Source organism: Poecilia formosa, unplaced genomic scaffold, assembly GCF_000485575.1.
Source record: "Poecilia formosa unplaced genomic scaffold, Poecilia_formosa-5.1.2 Scaffold608, whole genome shotgun sequence".
Lineage (NCBI taxonomy): Eukaryota > Metazoa > Chordata > Actinopteri > Cyprinodontiformes > Poeciliidae > Poecilia > Poecilia formosa.
The window spans coordinates 45,301-64,853 of NW_006800547.1; the positions used below are offsets into that span (position 1 = coordinate 45,301).

The following is a 19,553-nucleotide window of genomic DNA, read 5'->3' on the forward strand; positions in this document are numbered from 1 at the left end:
ATTCAACCAGGCAGATATTTGTAAGTCATATGGGGGGCCAGAAATAGTTTGGGAACCACTGGCCTAATGTAACCCACAAGAACGGTTACTTCAAATACCCTTGACAATAGTAGATGGCAGGTAAGTTAATTTACTTCATTGACCAACACCAACACTACACAAGTATGAAGGGAGTTGGGCCTGATCAGGAGATTCTAAATTCATGGGAGCCTGGGTGTGAGCAACAACAGAGGACAGCACAAATGTCTATAAGAGTACAATTTAATATAGAAAATACTGTGGATCCACATTTACAAATAAACAAAAATTGTGCACTTTAAAAAAAAAAAAAGAGATAAAAGAAATAACCCAGTATTTTTTAGTCTTTCCGATGTGTCTGTAAAATATTCATTAAAAGTTTCCTTTAGTCTTTTCAATGAGTCTGTCAAATGTTCGTTCAATGTCTCACGGCCAGTGACCAGTCGGGTCACCATCCACCGGTTCACTCGGTCCTCTGGGGCTCGTCATCCAAGGTCAGCAGAGGGTGATCTTGGGGTCTCTGGGCGCTACAGGCCCAGAGTGCACCATAACAACAAAAAGTCTGGCCTGAAACAAGGCCAGAGTAAAGCATCTTAAAATCAGGATGCCAATATCAATGAAGCTTAAGCTACAATTCAAAGACATCTTTCATCATTTCTCAAGATTTTCCATGTTGTACAACAATATTCCAGTTATCAGAGTTAAATATTACCAACACATCGGTAAAACTAAAGAAATTAGCTTTAATATATATATATATATATATAAGTACCAATGAAGTACATCTATTTAACATCAGAATGTGGATTAGAAGCCCATATTAGCTCTGACCTACTCAGAACAGAGACTTCCTAAGTAATGCTAATAGAAAATCACATTACAGCGCAATTAACCATGAATTAGCACTGTTGAAATATTAGAACATGTTGCTAATAGAAAAATAAGTGCATTTACTTATATAAAAAAATATACGCAATAAAAGTAATACAAAATCTTACAATACAATTTTATTTTTATTCAATTTGATCAGTTATTGGGGAATTTAGCCAATTTTCAGTGAATTTACTGAGCTAACTGCCGAACGCGTGCGATCACTCACCGATGCTCCGATGCTACACGACGCTACACGGGGATTTTTCCGGGCTTCAGCCACTCACAACGGAAGGTTTCTGAGATTTAATAAAAGCGGATTTACTATTTTGAATTGTATATTTGGCAGAACTATTTTAACATTGTTTTTCTTACCGATTTCCAAGAGTCTTCATCGAATTTGTCAAGATCTTCCAGGCTACTGGCGGAAACAACCGTCAGCTCTGAGCTCTCAAGCATGTCTGATGCAATCTGAGCAAAATATCAGTAACGCAGTTAAAGGGGCGGGACAATCAATCTGATTGGCTGATGTGAAATCAGACTGTGCCAGCTATTGGTTGTTTAATCTGTCACTACAAAAAATCACTAAAGGCATATTTCACAGTTTTTAAAGATTTTTAGCACCTTTTATCTATATTTATGAACATATTTATTAACTTATTTTGAACTTTATTGCTTTTTAACTCTTATTGCAGAATAAGACATGAAATCTATTTATACTTTTTAATGTCGTTGTAGAAGAAGATATTAAATCAATATCTATTCATTTTTTACTTGTGTTTTTAACACTGGCTTACACTAGCTTAGCATAAAGTATTATGCTAAGCTATGATTGACACCATTAGCCTAGCTTAACAATGCTACAAACAGAGGGACACTATTAGCCTAGCTTAGCATAATACTGTAAAAACAAGCTTAACTTAACATCAGATATAGATAAGCAGATTAATGTAAAATATTGTCAGCAAAAACATTAGAAACTAATCTAAAAGCAGTTTTACAATATTTGTTTTTCATAAATTACAAATAAAAATTTATGAAGTGTCGTAAAATTAACTTTTTGATCTTAAAAACAAATTTCAACTGCACCAAATGCTGTACAGTATTCATAAACCAGAGATAAAAACACAAAGTAAAACAGTAAATTACCATGTCAGGCCTTATAGAAAAGCTAAAGAATAAAAATGAGTTTTCAGGAGAGACTTGAAGTGGCTGATCAAATGTTGGAGGGCGAATCGCTCCACACATCAGGAGCAGTGACAGCGAATGGTTCTGGGAATATTTATGAGCAGTTTGTTATTTGAAGCTGAATCTAGACCATGTAAAGCTTTAAAAACCAATAAAAGGATTTTAAAATCAATCCGATAAGAAACTGGCAGAGAAGTCGATGGTGGAGTCATGTGTTCTGGTTTCTGGTTCCAGTTAAAAGTCTCGCTGCGGCATTTTGAATCATCTGGAGACGCTGTAGGGAAGACTGGTCCACATTGTTACATAATGAGTTGCGTAGTCTAAACGTGTAGTGATGAAGGCTGGATTTAACCTTTGCTAGAAGATGAAAAAAGCGACAGAGCTCACCTGCTGATCCGGTTTCAAACTGTCAAAATGACACTGAGATTTCTAACAGAAGAAAAGGAGCAAAGGAACCAAGAACTTTACCAGGTTGACCAATGAGGCTCTTTTGTCCAAACAGAACAACTTGAGTTTTATTTTTGATTCAAGTGAAGAAGCTTTTGGTTCATCCATTGGCTAACTGCTGTTAAGCAATCTGTTGTATATCTGCACATCGTCAGCAAACACTGAAAAGAGATATTCAATTTCTTCAAAATATGTCCAAGAGGCAGCAAATACAAAATAAATAGAATAGGACCTAAAACTGAACCTTCAGGTTCTCCATAATTTAGAGGTGCTGCCACAGAGGAACAGAGATCAAGATGAACAGAAAACCTTCTGTCTTTCAAATACGGTGGGAACCGATCTAAGGCTGGGCCCTGCAGACCAACGCAGTGCTGCAATCCAAACAAAAGGATGTTGTGCTATCGAACGCTGCACTTAAATCTAATAACGATAAAACCCCAGTGTCCCTGAATCAGCCGTTAGGAGATCAATAAAGACTTTCTGTGCCCACATTTAGATATATCATGATCTGTTAGGAAAGACCAGAGTAAAAACAATCTTCTCTAAAACTTTTGATAAAAACAGTAGTTTAGAGATGGGTCTAAAATTAGCAAGAACACTGTGGGTTAAGTTCAGCTTTTGGTGGCGTACCACTTTGGAAGCAGCCAGGACCCGTCCAGTCAAAGGAGATACTTATCAAGGCAGGACACCCGGCCCAAAAGTATCTTTAAATAAGCGAGCAGGGAGCCAGTCCAGAGGGCAGTCTGCCGGCCGCAGACGTTTAGCTGCATTGGACAAATGGGACAAAGACATGTCTCCAGTGGCTCGGAGCCGGCGTGAGGCGTTTCGTCACCGCGGAGGAGCTGAGCCTCTGGAGGCTGAGAGTTTCAGTGAAACTTTTAAAAACTGCACTACAAAGATCAGCTGAAGCTGTGAAAGCATTCAGAGGGTTAATAACGTTACCTTAAACTGTAAAAACAACTGGAGGCCTGAGCAACCAGGTATTTGGATTTTTCAGTTGTTACAGTATTCTGGTAATGAAGTAAATGATCATGTTTTCCCTGCTGTGCTGCTTTGATTCTTTCATGTTTGAGAAATCCTCTTTAATCTCCATGGCAACAGCTGCAAAACGCCTGGGTGGACCTAGCCCCGCCTTCGAGCAGCAGCTCCTCCCTCAGCTCTCCCAGACAATGTGCTAGCAGTTAAAGGGTTAATAGAGGAGCCATGTTGGGATGACTTCCTGGAGGCGGAGCTTAAAGAGACAGTGGCCCAGTGTCAAGGCATTTAAAGAATTGCTATTAATTTAAGTGATATTTGATATACACAGCATTTCAATAAGCTGAAGACAACATGGCCGCTGGGTTGTGCCATGAAGTGGGACGATGTGCCAGGAAACACAGACCGCTGCGGCCGCCGGGCTCCGCCCCTCGTCTGCTTACTCTTGTCTTTCTTGTGATGAAATGACCAGAAATTAAATGATGTTTTTCTTCTGTACAACAAAATAAATGGTTTGCCGCTGTTCTTCATGCTCCGGGGTTTTGGTTCTGATCAGTCTGGTTTCTCCTGCAGGGCTTCTGTTCCTGGCTCACGGCCATCTTCAGAATAAAGTAAGTCTGGCTCTCAACAACCCGCCAGCTTCCCTTTGCTTTGGAAATGTCTGATCTGAGGGTCTGAGATCTGTCTCCTTCGTCGATACTTCAGGGACGAGGAGATCCGTGAGAAGTGCGGCGAGGACGCCGTGCACTACCTGTCCTTCCAGCGCCACATCATCGGCCTTCTGGTCGTCGTCGGCGTCCTCTCCGTGGGCATCGTCCTGCCGGTGAACTTCTCCGGTGACTTGCTGGGTAAGTGCTCCAGCTGAAGACAGACTGTGGTCTGCAGGATTCCCTTCATGATGCTCTCCATCTGTTTCTGGTTGGTTTTAGTCAGAATTATCAGTGCAGATGCTTTCCTAAGCCAGGGAGCTCCTGGACCTCCTTCCAAAGAAGGTAAAGGCGGCGGCTGCAGGGCGGGAGGTGCTCTGCGCCGCTCTAGACTTGATCTAGCTGGTGGTTTTAGCTGGACCTGGACTCACTCCCATCCGGTCTGTAGATGCTGATTGTTGTGACCCGAGTCTGGACCGTAGAAACCAGGTTCTGGTGAATTCTCACTCCAGAAACCCTGACGTCGTTTAGATTTAAACCTCCAGCTTTTTGTCTGGGACAGTGTCAGAACTGTGGGAACGGGAAGGTTTCACTTGCTGGACTCGTGACTCGTTTTGCCATGTCTGTCTGTTCCAGAGAACAACGCCTACAGCTTCGGACGAACCACAATCGCCAACCTGAAGTCAGAGTGAGTAGAGACGAGTGCAGGCGCTCAGTCTGCTTCCAGGCGACACACACCATTTGTTTGCATGTTTTCATCAAGAAGTTTGACCATAAACCACAAATGAAGTATAAGATTTCGAATTGATTTAGCCTAGCTTAGCATGAAGACCTAAAACACAGGCTAAACGTTAGCCAGGCTTAGCATGGACACTGGAATTGGAAGAAACTTTTGCCTTGTTTACAAGGACAAGTTTTAGGAAACTGCTAGCTCAGTATAAAGATTTCCACAGAGGAGCAATACTTAAAGTAAAAGGTGACAGCTGCAGCGTAGCATGGCAGACTGCAGAGACGAACGCAGCATCAACCCAACAGGACCTGAGTGGACAGAAACTGATCTGGCTCTTGTTTCCAGGACCAAGCTGCTGTGGCTCCATACGACCTTTGCCTTCATGTACCTGCTGCTGACGGTCTACAGCATGAGGAGACACACGTCTAAGATGCACTACAAGGAGGATGATCTGGTAGGAGAAGCGGCGCTGCATCTGATCCACTTGGTTCTGAGAACGTCTACTGGGTTTGAGCTGGAGTGGCCAGTAATCCCAGGGTTGTGTCTTGCAGGTGAAACGCACTTTATTCATAAACGGCATCTCCAAGTATGCTGATGAGAGTCAGATCAAGCAGCACTTCGAGTGAGTGTTACTGTAATGAGGAGCAGCCGGCCCGCAGCAGCTGTGCTAACCCTTCCCTCCATGCTGCTCCGCAGGCAGGCCTACGACAACTGTGTGGTTCTGGAGGCTCGGATCTGTTACAACGTGGCCAAACTGATGGCGCTGAGCGCTGAGAGGTGAGTCCGGGTCGGTCCCGGGTCACGGGGCCTGTTGTTGGGGCATTCAGGACGTTTTCTGGGTGTGGTTGCAGGAAGAAGACGGAGCGCAGTAAGAAGTTCTTCACCGACCTGATGGCGAAGGAGCACGTTCCCACCATGATCAACCCCAAACCCTGCGGACACCTGTGCTGCTGCGCCATCGCCGGCTGCGAGGAGGTGACCTCTGCCCGTCCAGTCCCTCGTTCATCCGCAGCTGCTGGATTCAGAACCATTAACCGTTAACGCGTCTGGTTCCCCTACAGGAGGAAGCTGTGAGCTATTACACCAAGAGAGAGGCCAAGCTAAAGGAGGAGTACAGGAAGGAGAAGGAGAAGGTCCACACCAAGCCCCTGGGCATGGCCTTCGTCACCTTCCAGAACGAGGCCATGACCGCCATGTGAGAGGCTGACCCAAAACCACAGCTCAGATTTTACATAAAAAATACCGAATGACACGATTTCATTCATTTCATCACTTAGATTACTTTTATTCCTCACATCGAATGTCTTTCTTTCTGCTGTTGGCATTCATGCTTCTGACTCCGCCCCCTACTCTCTACCTCTTGTCTCTAACCCCTGCCCCTTCTCAATGACTCCGCCCACTTCTCCCTGGCTCCGGCTCCTACTATCTGACTCCGCCCCTTTATCCCTGACTCCGCCCCCTTCCTCCACAGCATCCTGAAGGACTTCAACGCCTGTCAGGTTCAGGGTTGTCGTTGTCGCCAGGAGCCGTGTTCCTCTCAGTTCAGCGAAGTCCTCCATGTTCACAACTGGAGCGTGACGTATGCGCCGGACCCGCAGAACGTCCGCTGGTAGGTACCCAGGCTCCGCCCACAGGCTCCGCCCACAGGCTCCGCCCACAGGCTCCGCCCACAGGCTCCGCCCGCCTGTAAAACAGACCCGTGGCTGCGTTGCCTGCTGACGTGTTGCGGTTCCTTCCTGCAGGGAGCACCTGTCGCTGGGTGGGATCTCCTGGTGGATCCGCTGCTTCATCATCAACTGCATCCTCTTCATCCTGCTCTTCTTCCTCACGACGCCGGCCATCATCATCTCCACCATGGACAAGTTCAACGTCACCAAGCCTGTGGAGTATCTGAATGTAAGCAGAACCGCCCTGTGTTTGTGTTCCTCTGAGCAACTCTTTGGACCATCTTTGTTCTACTCTAGTTCTGGTTCTGGTCTTGCTCTGGTTCTGACTCTGTGTTTTCTTCTGGACAGAACCCCATAATCACTCAGTTCTTCCCCACCCTGCTGCTCTGGGCCTTTTCTGCTCTGCTGCCTACCATCGTCTATTACTCTGCCTTCTTTGAGGCTCACTGGACCAGGTACCGCTGCTTCCTCTCAGCCTCTTCCTCACATCTCTGGCATCAACCAGGGGTTGGGTCACTGAGGCCCATCTTGGTCCAAATTAGGTGTTTCGGTGATTGGAGCAGGGACTGAAACCAGAACCATGGCGGGTATTGACCGGTTCCTCTGTCTGTTCCTGCAGGTCTGGAGAAAACAGGACCACCATGCACAAATGTTACACCTTCCTGATCTTCATGGTTCTGCTGCTGCCGTCTCTTGGACTCAGCAGGTGGGAGGCCCGTACCTGTGGTGGCGCCGCAGCGCCTGTCCGCTCTGCTGCCACTGAATCATGTCTCTGTCTTTACAGTCTGGATGTTTTCTTTCGCTGGCTGTTCGATAAGAAGTTCCTGGATGACGCTAAAGTCAGATTTGAGTAAGTCACTTTGTCTCTGTTTGTAAACTGCTCACTACTTTGCCACAAACCGCAGGAAACAGCTGATAAACCGAGTCCAGAGACAGTTTCAGCAGCGAGGTTCCCACTAGGGGGCGTATGTAGTCTGAGTTAGAACCTAAGCTGAGAGCAGAAGTGAATTAAAATCTAGACACCAAGACCCAAGTTCATCTTGACCAAGATGAAGAATCAGGTCAAGTTTTAAAAACGGCGATCGAGTCACTGCCCGAACTACAGTGACTTGGGATCAGGTCAAAGCCTGGCACCTCATCGAAAGAGGCTGAGACTAAATGAGATCAGAATAATTGAGTACATTCAGGTGAAAACCAAAGCTTCGCAAAGTATGAAAAAAATCAGAAAGACTTTTACGGGTCGGGACCAGAACCAGGATTTCTCCTCAGAGTGATCCATAGCGAGATAAAGACTTGGAGACTTGGAGATCGAAACAGAGTCTAGACCTAAATTTGTAAATAAACACAATCAGGAAGTACCAAGACTACACCTGTGAGCAGCTGAGATTCAGTCAAAGTCAAGGACAACGTGAAAGAAAGACAAAACCCAACAAGTTACATCAACCTGGCAGGAGCACAAACAGAGGTTCAGAAACAGGAAGTGAGCTTTAAGGCATATGGCTGGGTTTGTATTTTCATCCTTCTGATCAGCCAGTGAGAAAGGATTTTGTCTTCAGGTGCGTCTTCTTACCGGATAACGGAGCATTCTTCGTCAACTACGTCATCGCCTCAGCCTTCATCGGGAACGCCATGGACCTGCTGAGAATCCCTGGTCTGCTCATGTACATGATCCGCCTGTGCCTGGCCCGCTCCGCCGCCGACCGCCGTAATGTGAAGAGGGTAGGGAGGACGGAGACGGTGCTGGACACCTGGTCCTGTCTGAGTGTCCTGTCTGACTGCAACTCTGTCTCTGCAGCACCAGGCCTACGAGTTCCAGTTCGGCGCCGCGTACGCCTGGATGATGAACGTCTTCACGGTGGTGATGGCCTACAGCATCACCTGCCCCATCATAGTCCCCTTTGGTCAGTACGCAGCACTTCCATCAGCAGGTAGTTACCTGAGCAGGTAACTCAACTCTGCTGTTCCTCCAGGTCTCATGTACATGCTGCTGAAACACCTGGTGGACAGGTACAACATGTACTACGCCTACCTGCCCTCCAAGCTGGACAAGAAGATCCACTCAGCTGCAGTGACTCAGGTGGTGGCCGCACCCATCCTCTGCCTCTTCTGGCTGCTCTTCTTCTCCACTGTCCGCACAAGTGAGCAACTCTGCTTCTGCACGGGCGAGACTAGGTGTGGGTTCTGGCTCCAGGACTGGTTTTGTGATCTCATTCTGACTGTTCTCCATCCCGCCAGGCTTTGATACGCCCACCTCCATGTTCACGCTGGTGGTTCTTGTCGTCACCATCGTGGTCTGTCTGTCCCACGTCTGCTTTGGACACTTCAAGTACCTGAGCGCCCACAACTACAAGGTGAGTTCTGGCTGCAGGTGAGAGGCCGGCTGCTGATTGGTCGGTTGGTTGTCTCACTGCCCAGCGCTTCTGTTTCAGATCGACACAAAGGAGAGCGACGTGGACGCCGTGAAGAACGGACGACCGGCTCGCTCTTCATCCTCTCCAACCAACAAGTCTCAGGTGAGTCCTCCTACCAGGTGCTCCTCTCCACCAGGTTCTGACCAGACCTGGGTACTCCAACGGGTCACAAACCATTCGGGTCGGGCTTTGACCCACTTGTGGTTCTGTGTGTCCAGCAGCAGGTGGCGCCGCAGCAGCAGATGTACATCGCCCAGGTGCTGCAGGATCCGAACACAGATGAGCCGGGCGGCGCCAGCAGCGAGGAGGACCGGGGCTCGTCGCAGGACGAGGAAATGCTGAACGGAGGGAACAGCATCAACGAGGCGGATTTCCAGTCGGGGGAGGACAGTCTGATCGCCAACGAGGTCCACCAGTAGCTGGAGGCGGAGCTAGAGGAAGGGGCGGAACTAGCCACACCACAGCTACCAGTAAGGCTAACTGGAGATTCACCGTTCGCACTCAATCGGTAGTGTGGCTGGGTTAGCCCCGCCCCCCTCAGCCTGAAGACTCGACCCTGACCTTTGACGCCGGCGCCGGATCGCCACCATCCAGCCCTCCACAGGAAGTCACTGTACATACCCACAACGCCAAAACTGTCGTCCGTTATCCTGGTGAGGGTGGGGTCCAACTTGTGCCTGGGCTGGTTTCCGTTTGTTCGCACTCGTGTCTTGATCCCCATCGATTCCTGATCCGTCGGAAGAACGAAAGCATCGGACCACTGAATTTTCCAACCGTCCGATCCCGCAGCCGTAGAAGCTTCGCTAACGCAGAACGGCCCCACCTTCCTTCTGTTCCCAAAACTCCGATGTCTGTTCTGCACATCCTTTTGGTTTGCTGTCGACCCGCCGAGCTTCTTGCTGCATGTCATGACATCGCCACCTAGAGGTGACATCATTCATCACAGGAACAAACTCACCCGGATTCCTCTGTTTGTCAGCAGTTTGTCCGTCCAGATCCTCCCCTCCCGGATTATCTCACCTGGACTACCTTAAGTTGTGAATAAGGGAACGGGACGTTGGTGTCGGTAGCGTAGCACTTCGACTCCTTCAAGACTCTCGGACTCTTCCGGCGGCAGAGAGCTCGGATGTCCGGACACATGGAAGAGCAGCGCTTTTCATCCGGTCCGATGCCTGAAGCTGTTTGGACTCTCAAGGGAAACATTTTGTTGTGTCTTTTGTGAACTGTGTGTGTGTGTGTGTGTGTGTGTGTGTGTGTGTGTGTGTGTGTGTCCGATTGCTCTCCAGCATTCATTTCGTACAGTCCAGCACATCTCCAGGTAACAGAACCAGTTCTGGTTCCTCTGTTCCTGGGTGGTTCTGATGATGGATTAGGGATGGATCCTGAGGATCGGGACGATCCCAGTCGATCCCAGTGATGCTGGACTGGGTTGTTCCCCGTCAGACAGGTGAGCTCATTAAGCCAGCACAGGTATTCAAATGGTTGCTGTCTCCAACCTGACCACTAGATGGCAGTAGTTTCTCCAAACCAAACTGTTCCTTTCCAGCGATCCTGATGGGTCAGAATTTTTATGTTTTTCAGGTATCCCTGAAACTTTGACTTTTCTCCTAAAAACTCCAGTTTGATCCACTTTAGTTCTCTGGGATCCTGAGAATCTGCTGCATTTTTATGTAGAATATCATCTTGATGTTATTCCCACGTCATAAACATCCCTGGAGTGTTGCCTGGACTCTTTCATTCATGTTTAAGAAAAACATTGTGAAAGTCTTAATGGAGGAGCAACGTGATGATGAAGGCGGAGGATCAGAAAGAGCAGGAGCTTCTTAAAGAGACAGAGGCCCAATTTCAAAACGTTCAACTGCAAAGTAAAATTTCTTTAGTCATTTTAAACGCATCAAACATTTTCATAACTCGAGACGACACAGTCCCTGACTGGCTGTAAACACAGATATGTGGTACTGGCCCTTTAGACCGACCAGCCTGGTCCAGCATCATCCAGATCTGAACAGAACCACAGCTTCACTACTGGTTCTTCTGACCCTGTCCGGTGCCGGCCCGGTCAGAACCAAACCCGGTCCACTTGGGTTGTGGCTTCATTCACAGTTTTCATTTCAGATCAGAACCGGTCCATTCAGACAACGATGCCCATGTTTTACTGCGTTGAGCTGATGAGCACCAATGGTGGTTTCCATGGTAACGGGAAACCACCTGAGACGATGCAACAACGGGAAGTTTCACATGTTTGTTTTTCCTGAGTTCATGTTTACATCTGTTTGTGTGTGTGTGTGTGTGTGTGTGTGTGTGTGTGTCTGTGTGAGACACTGAGCTGGACTATGAAAGCTGCAGCGCCCCCTCCTGGCGGCGGCTGCATGCTGGAGAACCTGCCGCCTCTGTGTCGTGTCGCTGTGTCTCCTCGGCCCCGATTGTAACACAGGAAGCAGAACCTGCAGAGGATCCGGATCAGAACCTCCAGAACCCTACGGACTCTTCTGGGTCTCACCGGATGCAGATGATCCGGCCTGCTGGGTTCTGGTTCTGAGCTGGACCGCAGGTGGACCGGCTGTGTGATATTTTTGTATCTTGCTGATTGAAGTGTTTGATACCGAACTGTGTTACAGAAGAAGAAGCTGGAAGGTTTTTAAACGCCACACTTTCTGCTTTTCTTAGTTTTTTAAGCGTTGCTGCAGGAAGTGACACGTGATGATGATGATGATGATGATGATGATGATGAGTGTAAATAGCATTGGACTGCACCGCTTGAGGCGAACACGGCGCTTCATGTCAGGCTTTATTTATTGCTGTGAGTATTTATTTTTAAGTTGCTCTCCGGATGTACAGTGAACCTTTGTCCTATTTATGTTCCATGATCAATAAAGCAGCTGATCCAAACCGCTCCGTCCTTCTGTCTGGACACGTCCCCCTCTGTGGACACGTCCCTCTGTCTGGACACGTCCCCCTCTGTGGACACGTCCCTCTGTCTGGACCCATAGTCGGGTTGTGGTCTTGGTATTTAATTTTCTTAAAGCTCTTTTTCTAATTTAAATGTTTGAATCGTGTTCTGTGCCTGGAGCAAATGAACTGAGTAATAATAGTAGTAAAGGTGATTCAGGAGGAAGATCTAGACTGGTTTGTATCTAAAACCAGATTATACTGAGTCAGAAGTAACAGATTTAACAGTTTAGAATTACAAAAGCATCATCTGCATAAAGTGATGCGCAGCATAGATGGAGAATCTCATTGGGACGATTCAGATCAACATGGCCGCCGTGGAGAACAGGCGATGGTCCTGGTCCTGATCCGGTCCTGGTGCGGTTCTGGTTCTGGTCCTGCTACTGTTTTTGGTTTTCATGCCAAATGTGATCCTGTCCATGTGGATCAGATGGTTGAGAATGGATCAGAACCAGGGCTGTTCTCCTCTGTGGTTCAGGTATTAGTCTAGAACCGGATCATCTTTAGTTTTAGCCCCTTGACCTCTGACCCCTGAACCTTTCAGGCTTAAAAACAGCTGTTTTTTTTTTCTTTTCTTTATTCCTCTCTTGCTCTCGATGTAGACAGACGTTTTTTCCCTCTGCTCCCTCCCTGCCCATGCCTGACCTGCTTGCTCTGTTTTTATCTTTTCTATATTTTTGGAGCCTTTTCCTGCACATCCTCCAAATCTACAAATTATGGATCTGGTCATCTGATCTCTCAATGCAATTGATCAAATTTTCTCGATGAGAAGTCCGGGCTCAGGAAAGCCCCCTGTAATGTGGGGACACACCTGGCAGGATTCACCTGGATTTATTCATGATAACAGGATTTCTGCTGTTTGGAGCTTGTGGATTCCTGGATTATCAACAAATTTGTGGCCGAACTAGCAAACACTCAGACTGTTGGTGTGGACAGAGATGAGGACTCTAAAACTCACCAACAGGATGGAATCAATCTTGGAGAAGTTGCTGGTTTCGGCTCAGTGGAACGACCAAACTAATTTGGATTATTGAGAACTGAGATGTATCTGAGAGACTTTAGGGGAGATTGAAATTTATAATCTTCCCGACCTAAGACATTGTTTCTGAATTGGCTTTCCCCGTGTGGCCTTGGAAGGGCTGCATATTTCCAATCTCCTTGAAGATATGTAAACACAAGGCTCTTCCCTCCTCACCCCCTCCTGTATCCATGCAGCTGTGGAGCTGAGCGTCCCAAGGACATTCCTCGATAAATAAGACCTTTATCGGACTTTGCCAGGGGCTCAGTAACCTGGTTTCGTGGCCCTGTGACGTCACTGCCTTCACTCATGTCTCTGTTTTGCCCCTTTGTTTCGTCTGAAAGTTGCCATTTGCCCTAATGTGTCCTTTCCTCTTTTTTGTTTTATTTTGTTAGAAACGGTGGAGTACTCACTGTTTAACCCAGGAAAGGATTATTTTAATTTATTAGTAATATCAGAAATTGTGGAGTACGCACTATTCAGATCAATATTATAAAGCCCAGAAATGGAATCAGAATCAGAATAACTACGAACTTGGAATCCAGAAATACTTAACAGGACATATTACTTTTAACCCAGAAAAGGATTTAGATCAGTCACTCTTTAGCTTATTTTATCAGAAACTGTAGAGTTTCACTATTTAGAAATTGAATTAGATTCTTAGCAGCCCTGAACAGGAGCACCTAGTTTACATACTTTAGAACAACATTAGATTAGTTTTCTTTCGTCTTTTTTCTTTCCTTTGGTTTGCTATTTTGTTTGTATTTCCTTTTAACTCATGTAAAGAACTTTGAATTGCCTTGTTGCTGAAAATGTGCTATATAAATAAAATTACCTTACCTGGTTCAAACCAAACCAATACAGTATCAAACTAATTTTATTAGTTGCAAAGTGCATAAATCAACATTTTCTCATCACAAACCTTCCTTCATAATCTTTAAATAATATATTGCAACATTTCAGCATCTAAAAATAAAGCCATTAAAGAACTAATGTGTTCACTTCAACATTGTTTTTTACATTTCTGTTATTTTTGCTAAGTAACCCACTGGCATTATTGTTTTGCATGTTCTGTGTTTATAATATTGACGTTATTTGTCAACCCATTATTTATTGGGAAAAAAAGATAAAAGATAATAATCAGCGAGTTCTGAGTCAGAGTGATGGCTGGAAGCTGATCAGGGGAAGGAGAACTGTAATTACCCCGCTCCACCGGCAGGGGTCACTTCACTTCAACTCCGCAGAAGAAGAAGAGGAGGCGGAAGTAGCGGTAGCAGCGTCTGTTAGCTACGTGCTAACTGCAGTGACCCAGAGGCATGTCTACGGCCTCCAAGGTGGTTCTGACGGTTTCTGTGGTTCTGACTGTCAGCTCGGTGGCCGGGGTCCACCTCAAGCAGGCCTGGGACAGGGAGGTAAGTGGACCGGGACCGGGCCGGACCAGGTCGACTAGGTGGCGGAACCGGGTTCATCCAGGCTCCTCCAGACACAGACTTGTAGAGGTAAAGTCCAGAACCGATCCGGTTCAGATAGAACCCTCAGGGTTCGTCTGATTCTGTGGTTTAATGAGCGATTACCGGTGATCCGGGAGAAAGAGCTGGTTCCGGTCCACTTCATCATCTTCACTTAAAGAGGAAGATAGTTGCCAGCAGGAAAACTTCCCAGCCCGAGGTCAGAGGTCAGAGGGACCAGCTGAACCCCAGCGCTCCACCTCTACAGGTCAAAGGTCACAACTCTGGTTGTAGTCTGGTTCTCTCTGTGAATCAAACTCTAACTGGTTCTGGTTCTGGTTCTGATCTGGTCCTGATCCTGGTTCTGATTCTGGTTTTGATCTGGTCCTGGTTCTGATGCGGTCCTGGTTCTGATCCGGTCCCGGTTCTGTGCAGCGTCTGCGTGAGGGCGTCCTGCGGGATCTGGACCGGCTGCAGCGGAAGCAGCAGAACCTGCTGGAGGAGCAGAAGGTTCTGACCCGGCAGCTGGAGGAGGAGAGGCGGGGCCAGGAGGCCAGGCTCCGCCCACAGGACACCTGAGCCAGGTACACTCACCTCAAAAAGACCCTCATGATGGGTCGTTCTGAGGACGTCCTGACCCGATTCAGGGTCTAAACTGGCTGCAGGTCACGTGACCCATCCAGGCGTCTCTCCTGCAGGCGATGGACGGCGGTGGCGCGGGAGAGGGGCTGGAGGAGGGAGAGGTGGAGGGGGAGACGCTGCTGATCGTGGAGTCGGAGGACCAGGAGGACCTGTCACATGACCAGAGCGGAGACTCGCTGACCAGCGACCTGGGCGAGGACGCGGACGGCGGCTGGGCCTGCGAGGACATGTCCTTCTACTGTGACCGCTGCCACAAGTGGGTCCCTGCAGGTGAGCTAATCAGAGATCTGCTCCCCAACTCGTTCTGCTGTAAAATAAAGATATTGGGAGGGGGAAAAGCAACCCTTCAAAATAAGAGTGTGAATATTAACATCAAGCTACTTGTAGAATTAAAACTTCAAACCATCCCAGGAAATTATCACTTCAGAATTTTTCCAGACAAATAAACTTAGAGCTCAGAGCACTAAAAATGTTCAACACTGGCAAAAGTGCTAAGCTACAACTTAGCTCTGCTGCTAGCAGGTTAGCATCCTGACCCGGTTCTGGTTCCAGGTCAGCTCCGTGGCGACCAGCCCAGTTACTTGAAGGGAGACAACTTCTTCAAGTTCCTGTGCTGCAACTGTTCTGAGGACGGCAAGGAGAGCTTCGAGAGGCTGAGGCTCACCTGGCAGCAGGTAAGGCCCCGCCCCCTCAGCAGCAGCACACCTGTCCTGCAGGTGGAAACGGATTCCTGTGTGCAGGTGGTGATGCTGGCCATGTACAACCTGTCTCTGGAGGGAACGGGGCGGCAGGGCTACTTCAGGTGGAAGGAGGACATCTGCGCCTTCATTGGTCGACACTGGAACTTCCTGCTGGGGAACAGGTGACTTTCCCTCCCAGACCAGGCTGCAGGAAGTGGCTCTGTCCATATATGGTGCAGTTCCTGTACTGTTGCGGCCCGGTACCCAGCCAGGGGGGGCGGCCAGATGACGCTGCTGCTCTGTCGGCAGGAAGAAGACGTCTACCTGGTGGAGCACGGTGGCCGGCTGCCTGTCCGTCGGAAGCCCCGCCTTCTTCCGGTCCGGAGCGCAGGAGTTCGGTGAGCCGGGTTGGTGGAAGCTGGTCCAGAACCGCCCCCCCACGCTGAGGCCGGACGGCGACAAGTCCAGCACCAAGACCAAAGGTGAGCGCCGGCGTGCCGGTGACCGGCCGAGTGAGCCTCGCCCCCTGACCTGTGGTTCCGCCGCAGCGACCCGGCCGCCCCTGGACCCCATCATCACGGTGGAGGGCCTGCGGAAGCGCGGCGCCAGGAACCCGGTGGAGAACGCCATGCAGCTGAAGGAGAAGCGCAGCCGCACACAGGAGGCCAAAGACATCCGGCGCGCCCAGAAGGAGGCGGCGGGCGGAGGCTACGCCGACCGGAGCGCCTCCTCCACGCCCGTCAAGCTGGGTGTGAGCCGCAGCAGCGCTCGCCGCCAGGACCTGGTGCTGGAGCGAGGTGAGGTCGTCGACTTCTCGTCACTCAGCTCGTCGGACCGGACGCCGCTCACCAGCCCCTCGCCCTCACCGTCACCGGACTTCTCCGGGCCGGGGACTCCGGCCTCCCACTCGGCCACGCCCAGCCTGCTGTCGGAGGCCGACCTGATACCGGATGCCATGCCGCCGCAGGCGCTGTTCCACGGTGAGTACGCCCACCGCTGATGTCAGCGCAGACGTCACTTCCTGACTGCCGGCTCCACCCACAGATGACGAGGAGCTGGAGACGGAGGGGATGATCGACCCGGGGATGGAGTACCTACCCCCACCCAGCGCCAGCCGGAAGAAGCTCCGCCCTCCGCAGACTCTGATCAAGCGGGAATCTGAGAGTGAGGAAGACAACGCCCATGAAGAGCGCTTTGAGCACCCGGCGAGCTGTGGTGAAGCTCCGCCTCCTGAGAGGCGGGTGGCAGAGCGTCGCAGGATGAACCTTCAGGACAAACCGGACGGCGCCTCGCCGCGGCCCGTTGTCTCCGCCCTCAGTCTGTACGAAGAGCGGCTGCTGCTGAGGCGGCTGGACGGCTGCCCGCTGGCGCTCGCCGTCACGCCACATGCCAAGCGCCTCCGCAGGAAGCTGCTGGTTCGCCATGCCAAGCGTCAGAGAGGGCTCCCCCTGCTGGACATCGACCGCGCCGTCAGCGCCGCGCTCAGCCTGGTGGGAGGGATCTATGGCACGCAGGAGGCGGAGCCACGGCCTGTGGGCGGGGCTAAGGGGAAGTACTGCACCAGCAGCCAGGAGCAGCGGATTCTGGACCGCTTCCAGGTCAGAACCTCCTGATGGCGGGACAGAACCTCTGCTGGGTCCGACTGGCTCTGACCCGTCTCTGTCCCTGCAGACCAGCGTGTCCAGCCGGCCGGGCGTCCAGCAGCGCTCCGTGTCTTTCTGGCACCGCCTGATGGGAGCCGAGGGCGGTCTGGACCAGAACATCAAGAGTCCGTACACGGCCCGGATCCTGAAGCCCTTCATCAGGTCCAGAACCAGCCGCCGTTCACCCATGCAGCTGTCTGAGTCTGACTCTCTGTTCTCTACTGCAAAAATTCATATCAAATAATTCCCCCAATATTCTTGAAATATAAAAAACAAAGACAGATTGGTAACTAACATAACTTTATAACTTCATAAACATACGAACATCTTCATCTGAAAGTAATGAAAACAGATTTCTGGACAAAACCTGGAAACCCAAACTGTTCCCTCCATTCTGCCATTAGCCAGCTATCTGGGCCTAGCTCAGCCTGACTCACCAGGAGCTAACTAGCCTAGCATGTCATCACAGTGTCGCTCACCTTCTTCACAGGTGAGAATCAGGCTGGTTTGGGGGGCTGCTGCTGTTAAGGGCGTTAAAACAAACAAGTTAACTGTATTTTAAATATCTCAGTAAACATTTTTCCTTCACTGATTAAATCCTGGCGAAATAGAGGCTAACAGCTTAGTTAGCTTAGCTGCAGACTACTAACGGGTCGATAGCCACCGACCTCTTGAAGAAAAACAGAGTTTCAAATTGACTCCCTTTCTTCTCGTCGTTCTTTTTTAAACCTGTTTTATTATTTTTTAGCCAGCTGGTTATCACCTCTTTCTCTACTGACTGCTATTAAACGCCGTCACCGTCCAGCGCGCTAAGCAGGAACAAACCATTTCATGTAGAAGCGGGGGGTCACTAAATATGGACGCTGGCTTTCTGGTCTGGGAGGGAGAACATTTAACTCACTGCTATAAACAAGTAAAAACAACGATAGGATTCATTTTATTAGTGACGGGGCAACAAAACGGGCCTTTTTGTATTAAAAAACACATTTTTGTGGGGGGCCCCCTAGTGGTCAGGCCTTTGGAGGCTAACTTTCCCTTCTATAAGGAACACTCGGTTCTGGTCCTGGTCTTAACTCTGGTTCTGGACCTTGTGTCCCTCTGTCTCTTCTTCACCTGTCCATCTCTTCCTCAGGAGGGACTTTGAGTCCCGCCCCCTGAAGCTCCGCCTCCTGGCTGAGATCCGGGCGTTTCCTCACAGGACAGATCCGGACTGGACCCCAGAACCCGACGCTCCCATCGACTACTGCTACGTCCGGCCCAACCACATCCCCTCGGTCAACGCCATGTGCCATGACAGCTTCTGGCCAGGTAGCCCCGCCCCCACCTGCCACTGTTGCTGCAGTGGCGGCCTCTGACCTCAGCCGTGTCTCTCCAGGTGTGGACCTGTCCGAGTGCCTGCAGTACCCGGACTTCAGCGTGGTGGCGCTCTACAGGAAGGTGGTGGTGGGCTTCGGGTTCATGGTTCCGGACGTGAAGTACAGCGAGGCGTACATCTCCTTCCTGCTGGTTCACCCGGAGTGGAGGCGCGCCGGCATCGGGACCTTCATGATCTACCACCTGATCCAGGTGAGTCTGGCCACGCCTACATACTGCCGGGACAGGTGTGTGACCTGTGTGTGACCTGTGTGTTTCAGACCTGCATGGGGAAGGACGTGACGCTCCACGTGTCGGCCAGCAACCCGGCCATGCTGCTGTACCAGAAGTTCGGCTTCAAGGCCGAGGAATACATCCTGGACTTCTACGATAAATATTACCCAGTGGACAGCAGCGAGTGCCGCCACGCCTTCTTCCTCAGGCTGCGGCGCTGACCCGCACTCTGGTCCCGGTCCAGTCCCGGTCCAGGTCCCGGTCCCGGTCCCGGTCCGGTCCTGGTCCTGGTCCCGGTCCCGGTCCGGTCCTGGTCCTGGTCCTGGTTCTGGTCCTGGTCCTGGTCCGGCTTGAATCCAAGAAGTTTAGAAGCTCGCCAGAAACAGACGGATCAGAAGTATTCATACCCCTGACATATTTCCTCTGAAGCTCATGTTGTGGTTGGGGCTCCGACCCGGTTCCGACCCGGTTCCGACCCTTCCAGTTTAAACCTGTAGGGGCCCCGAGTTCTTTTAGCTCTGTGTTTTCCATGTTTGACCAGCAGGTGGCGCCGTTTCCCCGAGTCACAAATGAATAATTTTTCATTTGATTAAAATGATAAATATAATTTTCTCATCCTGATGACATGAATAA

The 19,553-nt window shown here is 49.6% G+C and overlaps 3 protein-coding genes across 13 annotated transcripts in view; all 3 read left to right on the top strand.

The window, feature by feature from the left end:
* LOC103130112 (CSC1-like protein 2) overlaps nt 1–11,846 on the top strand; it is a 21,270-nt gene extending 9,424 nt beyond the window's left edge. For 3 of the 9 annotated variants that reach the window (XM_016665670.1, XM_016665674.1, XM_016665671.1), the window contains 20 exons: nt 4,072–4,109; nt 4,204–4,346; nt 4,428–4,490; nt 4,782–4,833; nt 5,221–5,329; nt 5,427–5,497; nt 5,572–5,652; nt 5,727–5,850; nt 5,937–6,070; nt 6,347–6,484; nt 6,618–6,771; nt 6,891–6,997; nt 7,162–7,248; nt 7,327–7,392; nt 8,099–8,261; nt 8,338–8,443; nt 8,513–8,680; nt 8,778–8,893; nt 8,972–9,055; nt 9,172–11,846. In XM_016665670.1, the coding sequence (XP_016521156.1) occupies nt 4,072–4,109; nt 4,204–4,346; nt 4,428–4,490; nt 4,782–4,833; nt 5,221–5,329; nt 5,427–5,497; nt 5,572–5,652; nt 5,727–5,850; nt 5,937–6,070; nt 6,347–6,484; nt 6,618–6,771; nt 6,891–6,997; nt 7,162–7,248; nt 7,327–7,392; nt 8,099–8,261; nt 8,338–8,443; nt 8,513–8,680; nt 8,778–8,893; nt 8,972–9,055; nt 9,172–9,372 (2,205 nt within the window). In that variant the 3' untranslated portion in view covers nt 9,373–11,846. The remainder of the gene's footprint in view (nt 1–4,071; nt 4,110–4,203; nt 4,347–4,427; nt 4,491–4,781; nt 4,834–5,220; nt 5,330–5,426; nt 5,498–5,571; nt 5,653–5,726; nt 5,851–5,936; nt 6,071–6,346; nt 6,485–6,617; nt 6,772–6,890; nt 6,998–7,161; nt 7,249–7,326; nt 7,393–8,098; nt 8,262–8,337; nt 8,444–8,512; nt 8,681–8,777; nt 8,894–8,971; nt 9,056–9,171) is intronic. The other 6 variants (XM_007541422.2, XM_007541424.2, XM_016665675.1 and 3 more) reach the window with 4 other exon arrangements.
* A 2,284-nt stretch (nt 11,847–14,130) lies between these two features.
* pet117 (PET117 cytochrome c oxidase chaperone) lies at nt 14,131–14,949 on the top strand. The gene is made up of 2 exons (XM_007541428.2): nt 14,131–14,332; nt 14,804–14,949. Exons 1-2 carry the CDS (start codon nt 14,237–14,239, stop codon nt 14,945–14,947), a joined length of 240 nt encoding a protein of 79 aa, XP_007541490.1. The 5' UTR covers nt 14,131–14,236; the 3' UTR covers nt 14,948–14,949.
* On the top strand, nt 14,866–19,518 carry kat14 (lysine acetyltransferase 14). 3 transcript variants are annotated; one of them, XR_001660189.1, is made up of 12 exons: nt 14,866–14,952; nt 15,067–15,280; nt 15,563–15,684; nt 15,751–15,872; nt 16,000–16,172; nt 16,239–16,670; nt 16,735–17,288; nt 17,362–17,495; nt 18,466–18,641; nt 18,709–18,899; nt 18,968–19,195; nt 19,255–19,518. XR_001660189.1 is itself a non-coding variant. In XM_007541427.2 (12 exons), the coding sequence occupies exons 2-11, from the start codon at nt 15,070–15,072 to the stop codon at nt 19,139–19,141; spliced, it is 2,289 nt and encodes a 762-aa protein (XP_007541489.1). In that variant the 5' UTR covers nt 14,866–14,952; nt 15,067–15,069; the 3' UTR covers nt 19,142–19,158; nt 19,264–19,518. The 3 variants fall into 3 exon arrangements, 2 of the variants coding, with proteins under 2 accessions (XP_007541489.1, XP_016521162.1); XM_007541427.2 differs by having other exon boundaries at nt 18,968–19,158; nt 19,264–19,518; XM_016665676.1 differs by having other exon boundaries at nt 18,968–19,518.
* The last annotated feature ends 35 nt before the right edge of the window (nt 19,519–19,553 follow it).

What these genes read in the sequence shown, in the direction of transcription:
- pet117 (XM_007541428.2), top strand. Translation starts at nt 14,237, where the DNA reads ATGTCTACGGCCTCCAAGGTGGTTCTGACGGTTTCTGTGGTTCTGACT. An exon ending in AGCAGGCCTGGGACAGGGAG is followed by an intron (nt 14,333 to 14,803) that starts GTAAGTGGACCG and finishes GGTTCTGTGCAG; the next exon opens with CGTCTGCGTGAGGGCGTCCT.
- kat14 (XM_016665676.1), top strand. Translation starts at nt 15,070, where the DNA reads ATGGACGGCGGTGGCGCGGGAGAGGGGCTGGAGGAGGGAGAGGTGGAG. An exon ending in GTCCAGCACCAAGACCAAAG is followed by an intron (nt 16,173 to 16,238) that starts GTGAGCGCCGGC and finishes GTTCCGCCGCAG; the next exon opens with CGACCCGGCCGCCCCTGGAC. An exon ending in ATCCTGAAGCCCTTCATCAG is followed by an intron (nt 17,496 to 18,465) that starts GTCCAGAACCAG and finishes TCTCTTCCTCAG; the next exon opens with GAGGGACTTTGAGTCCCGCC.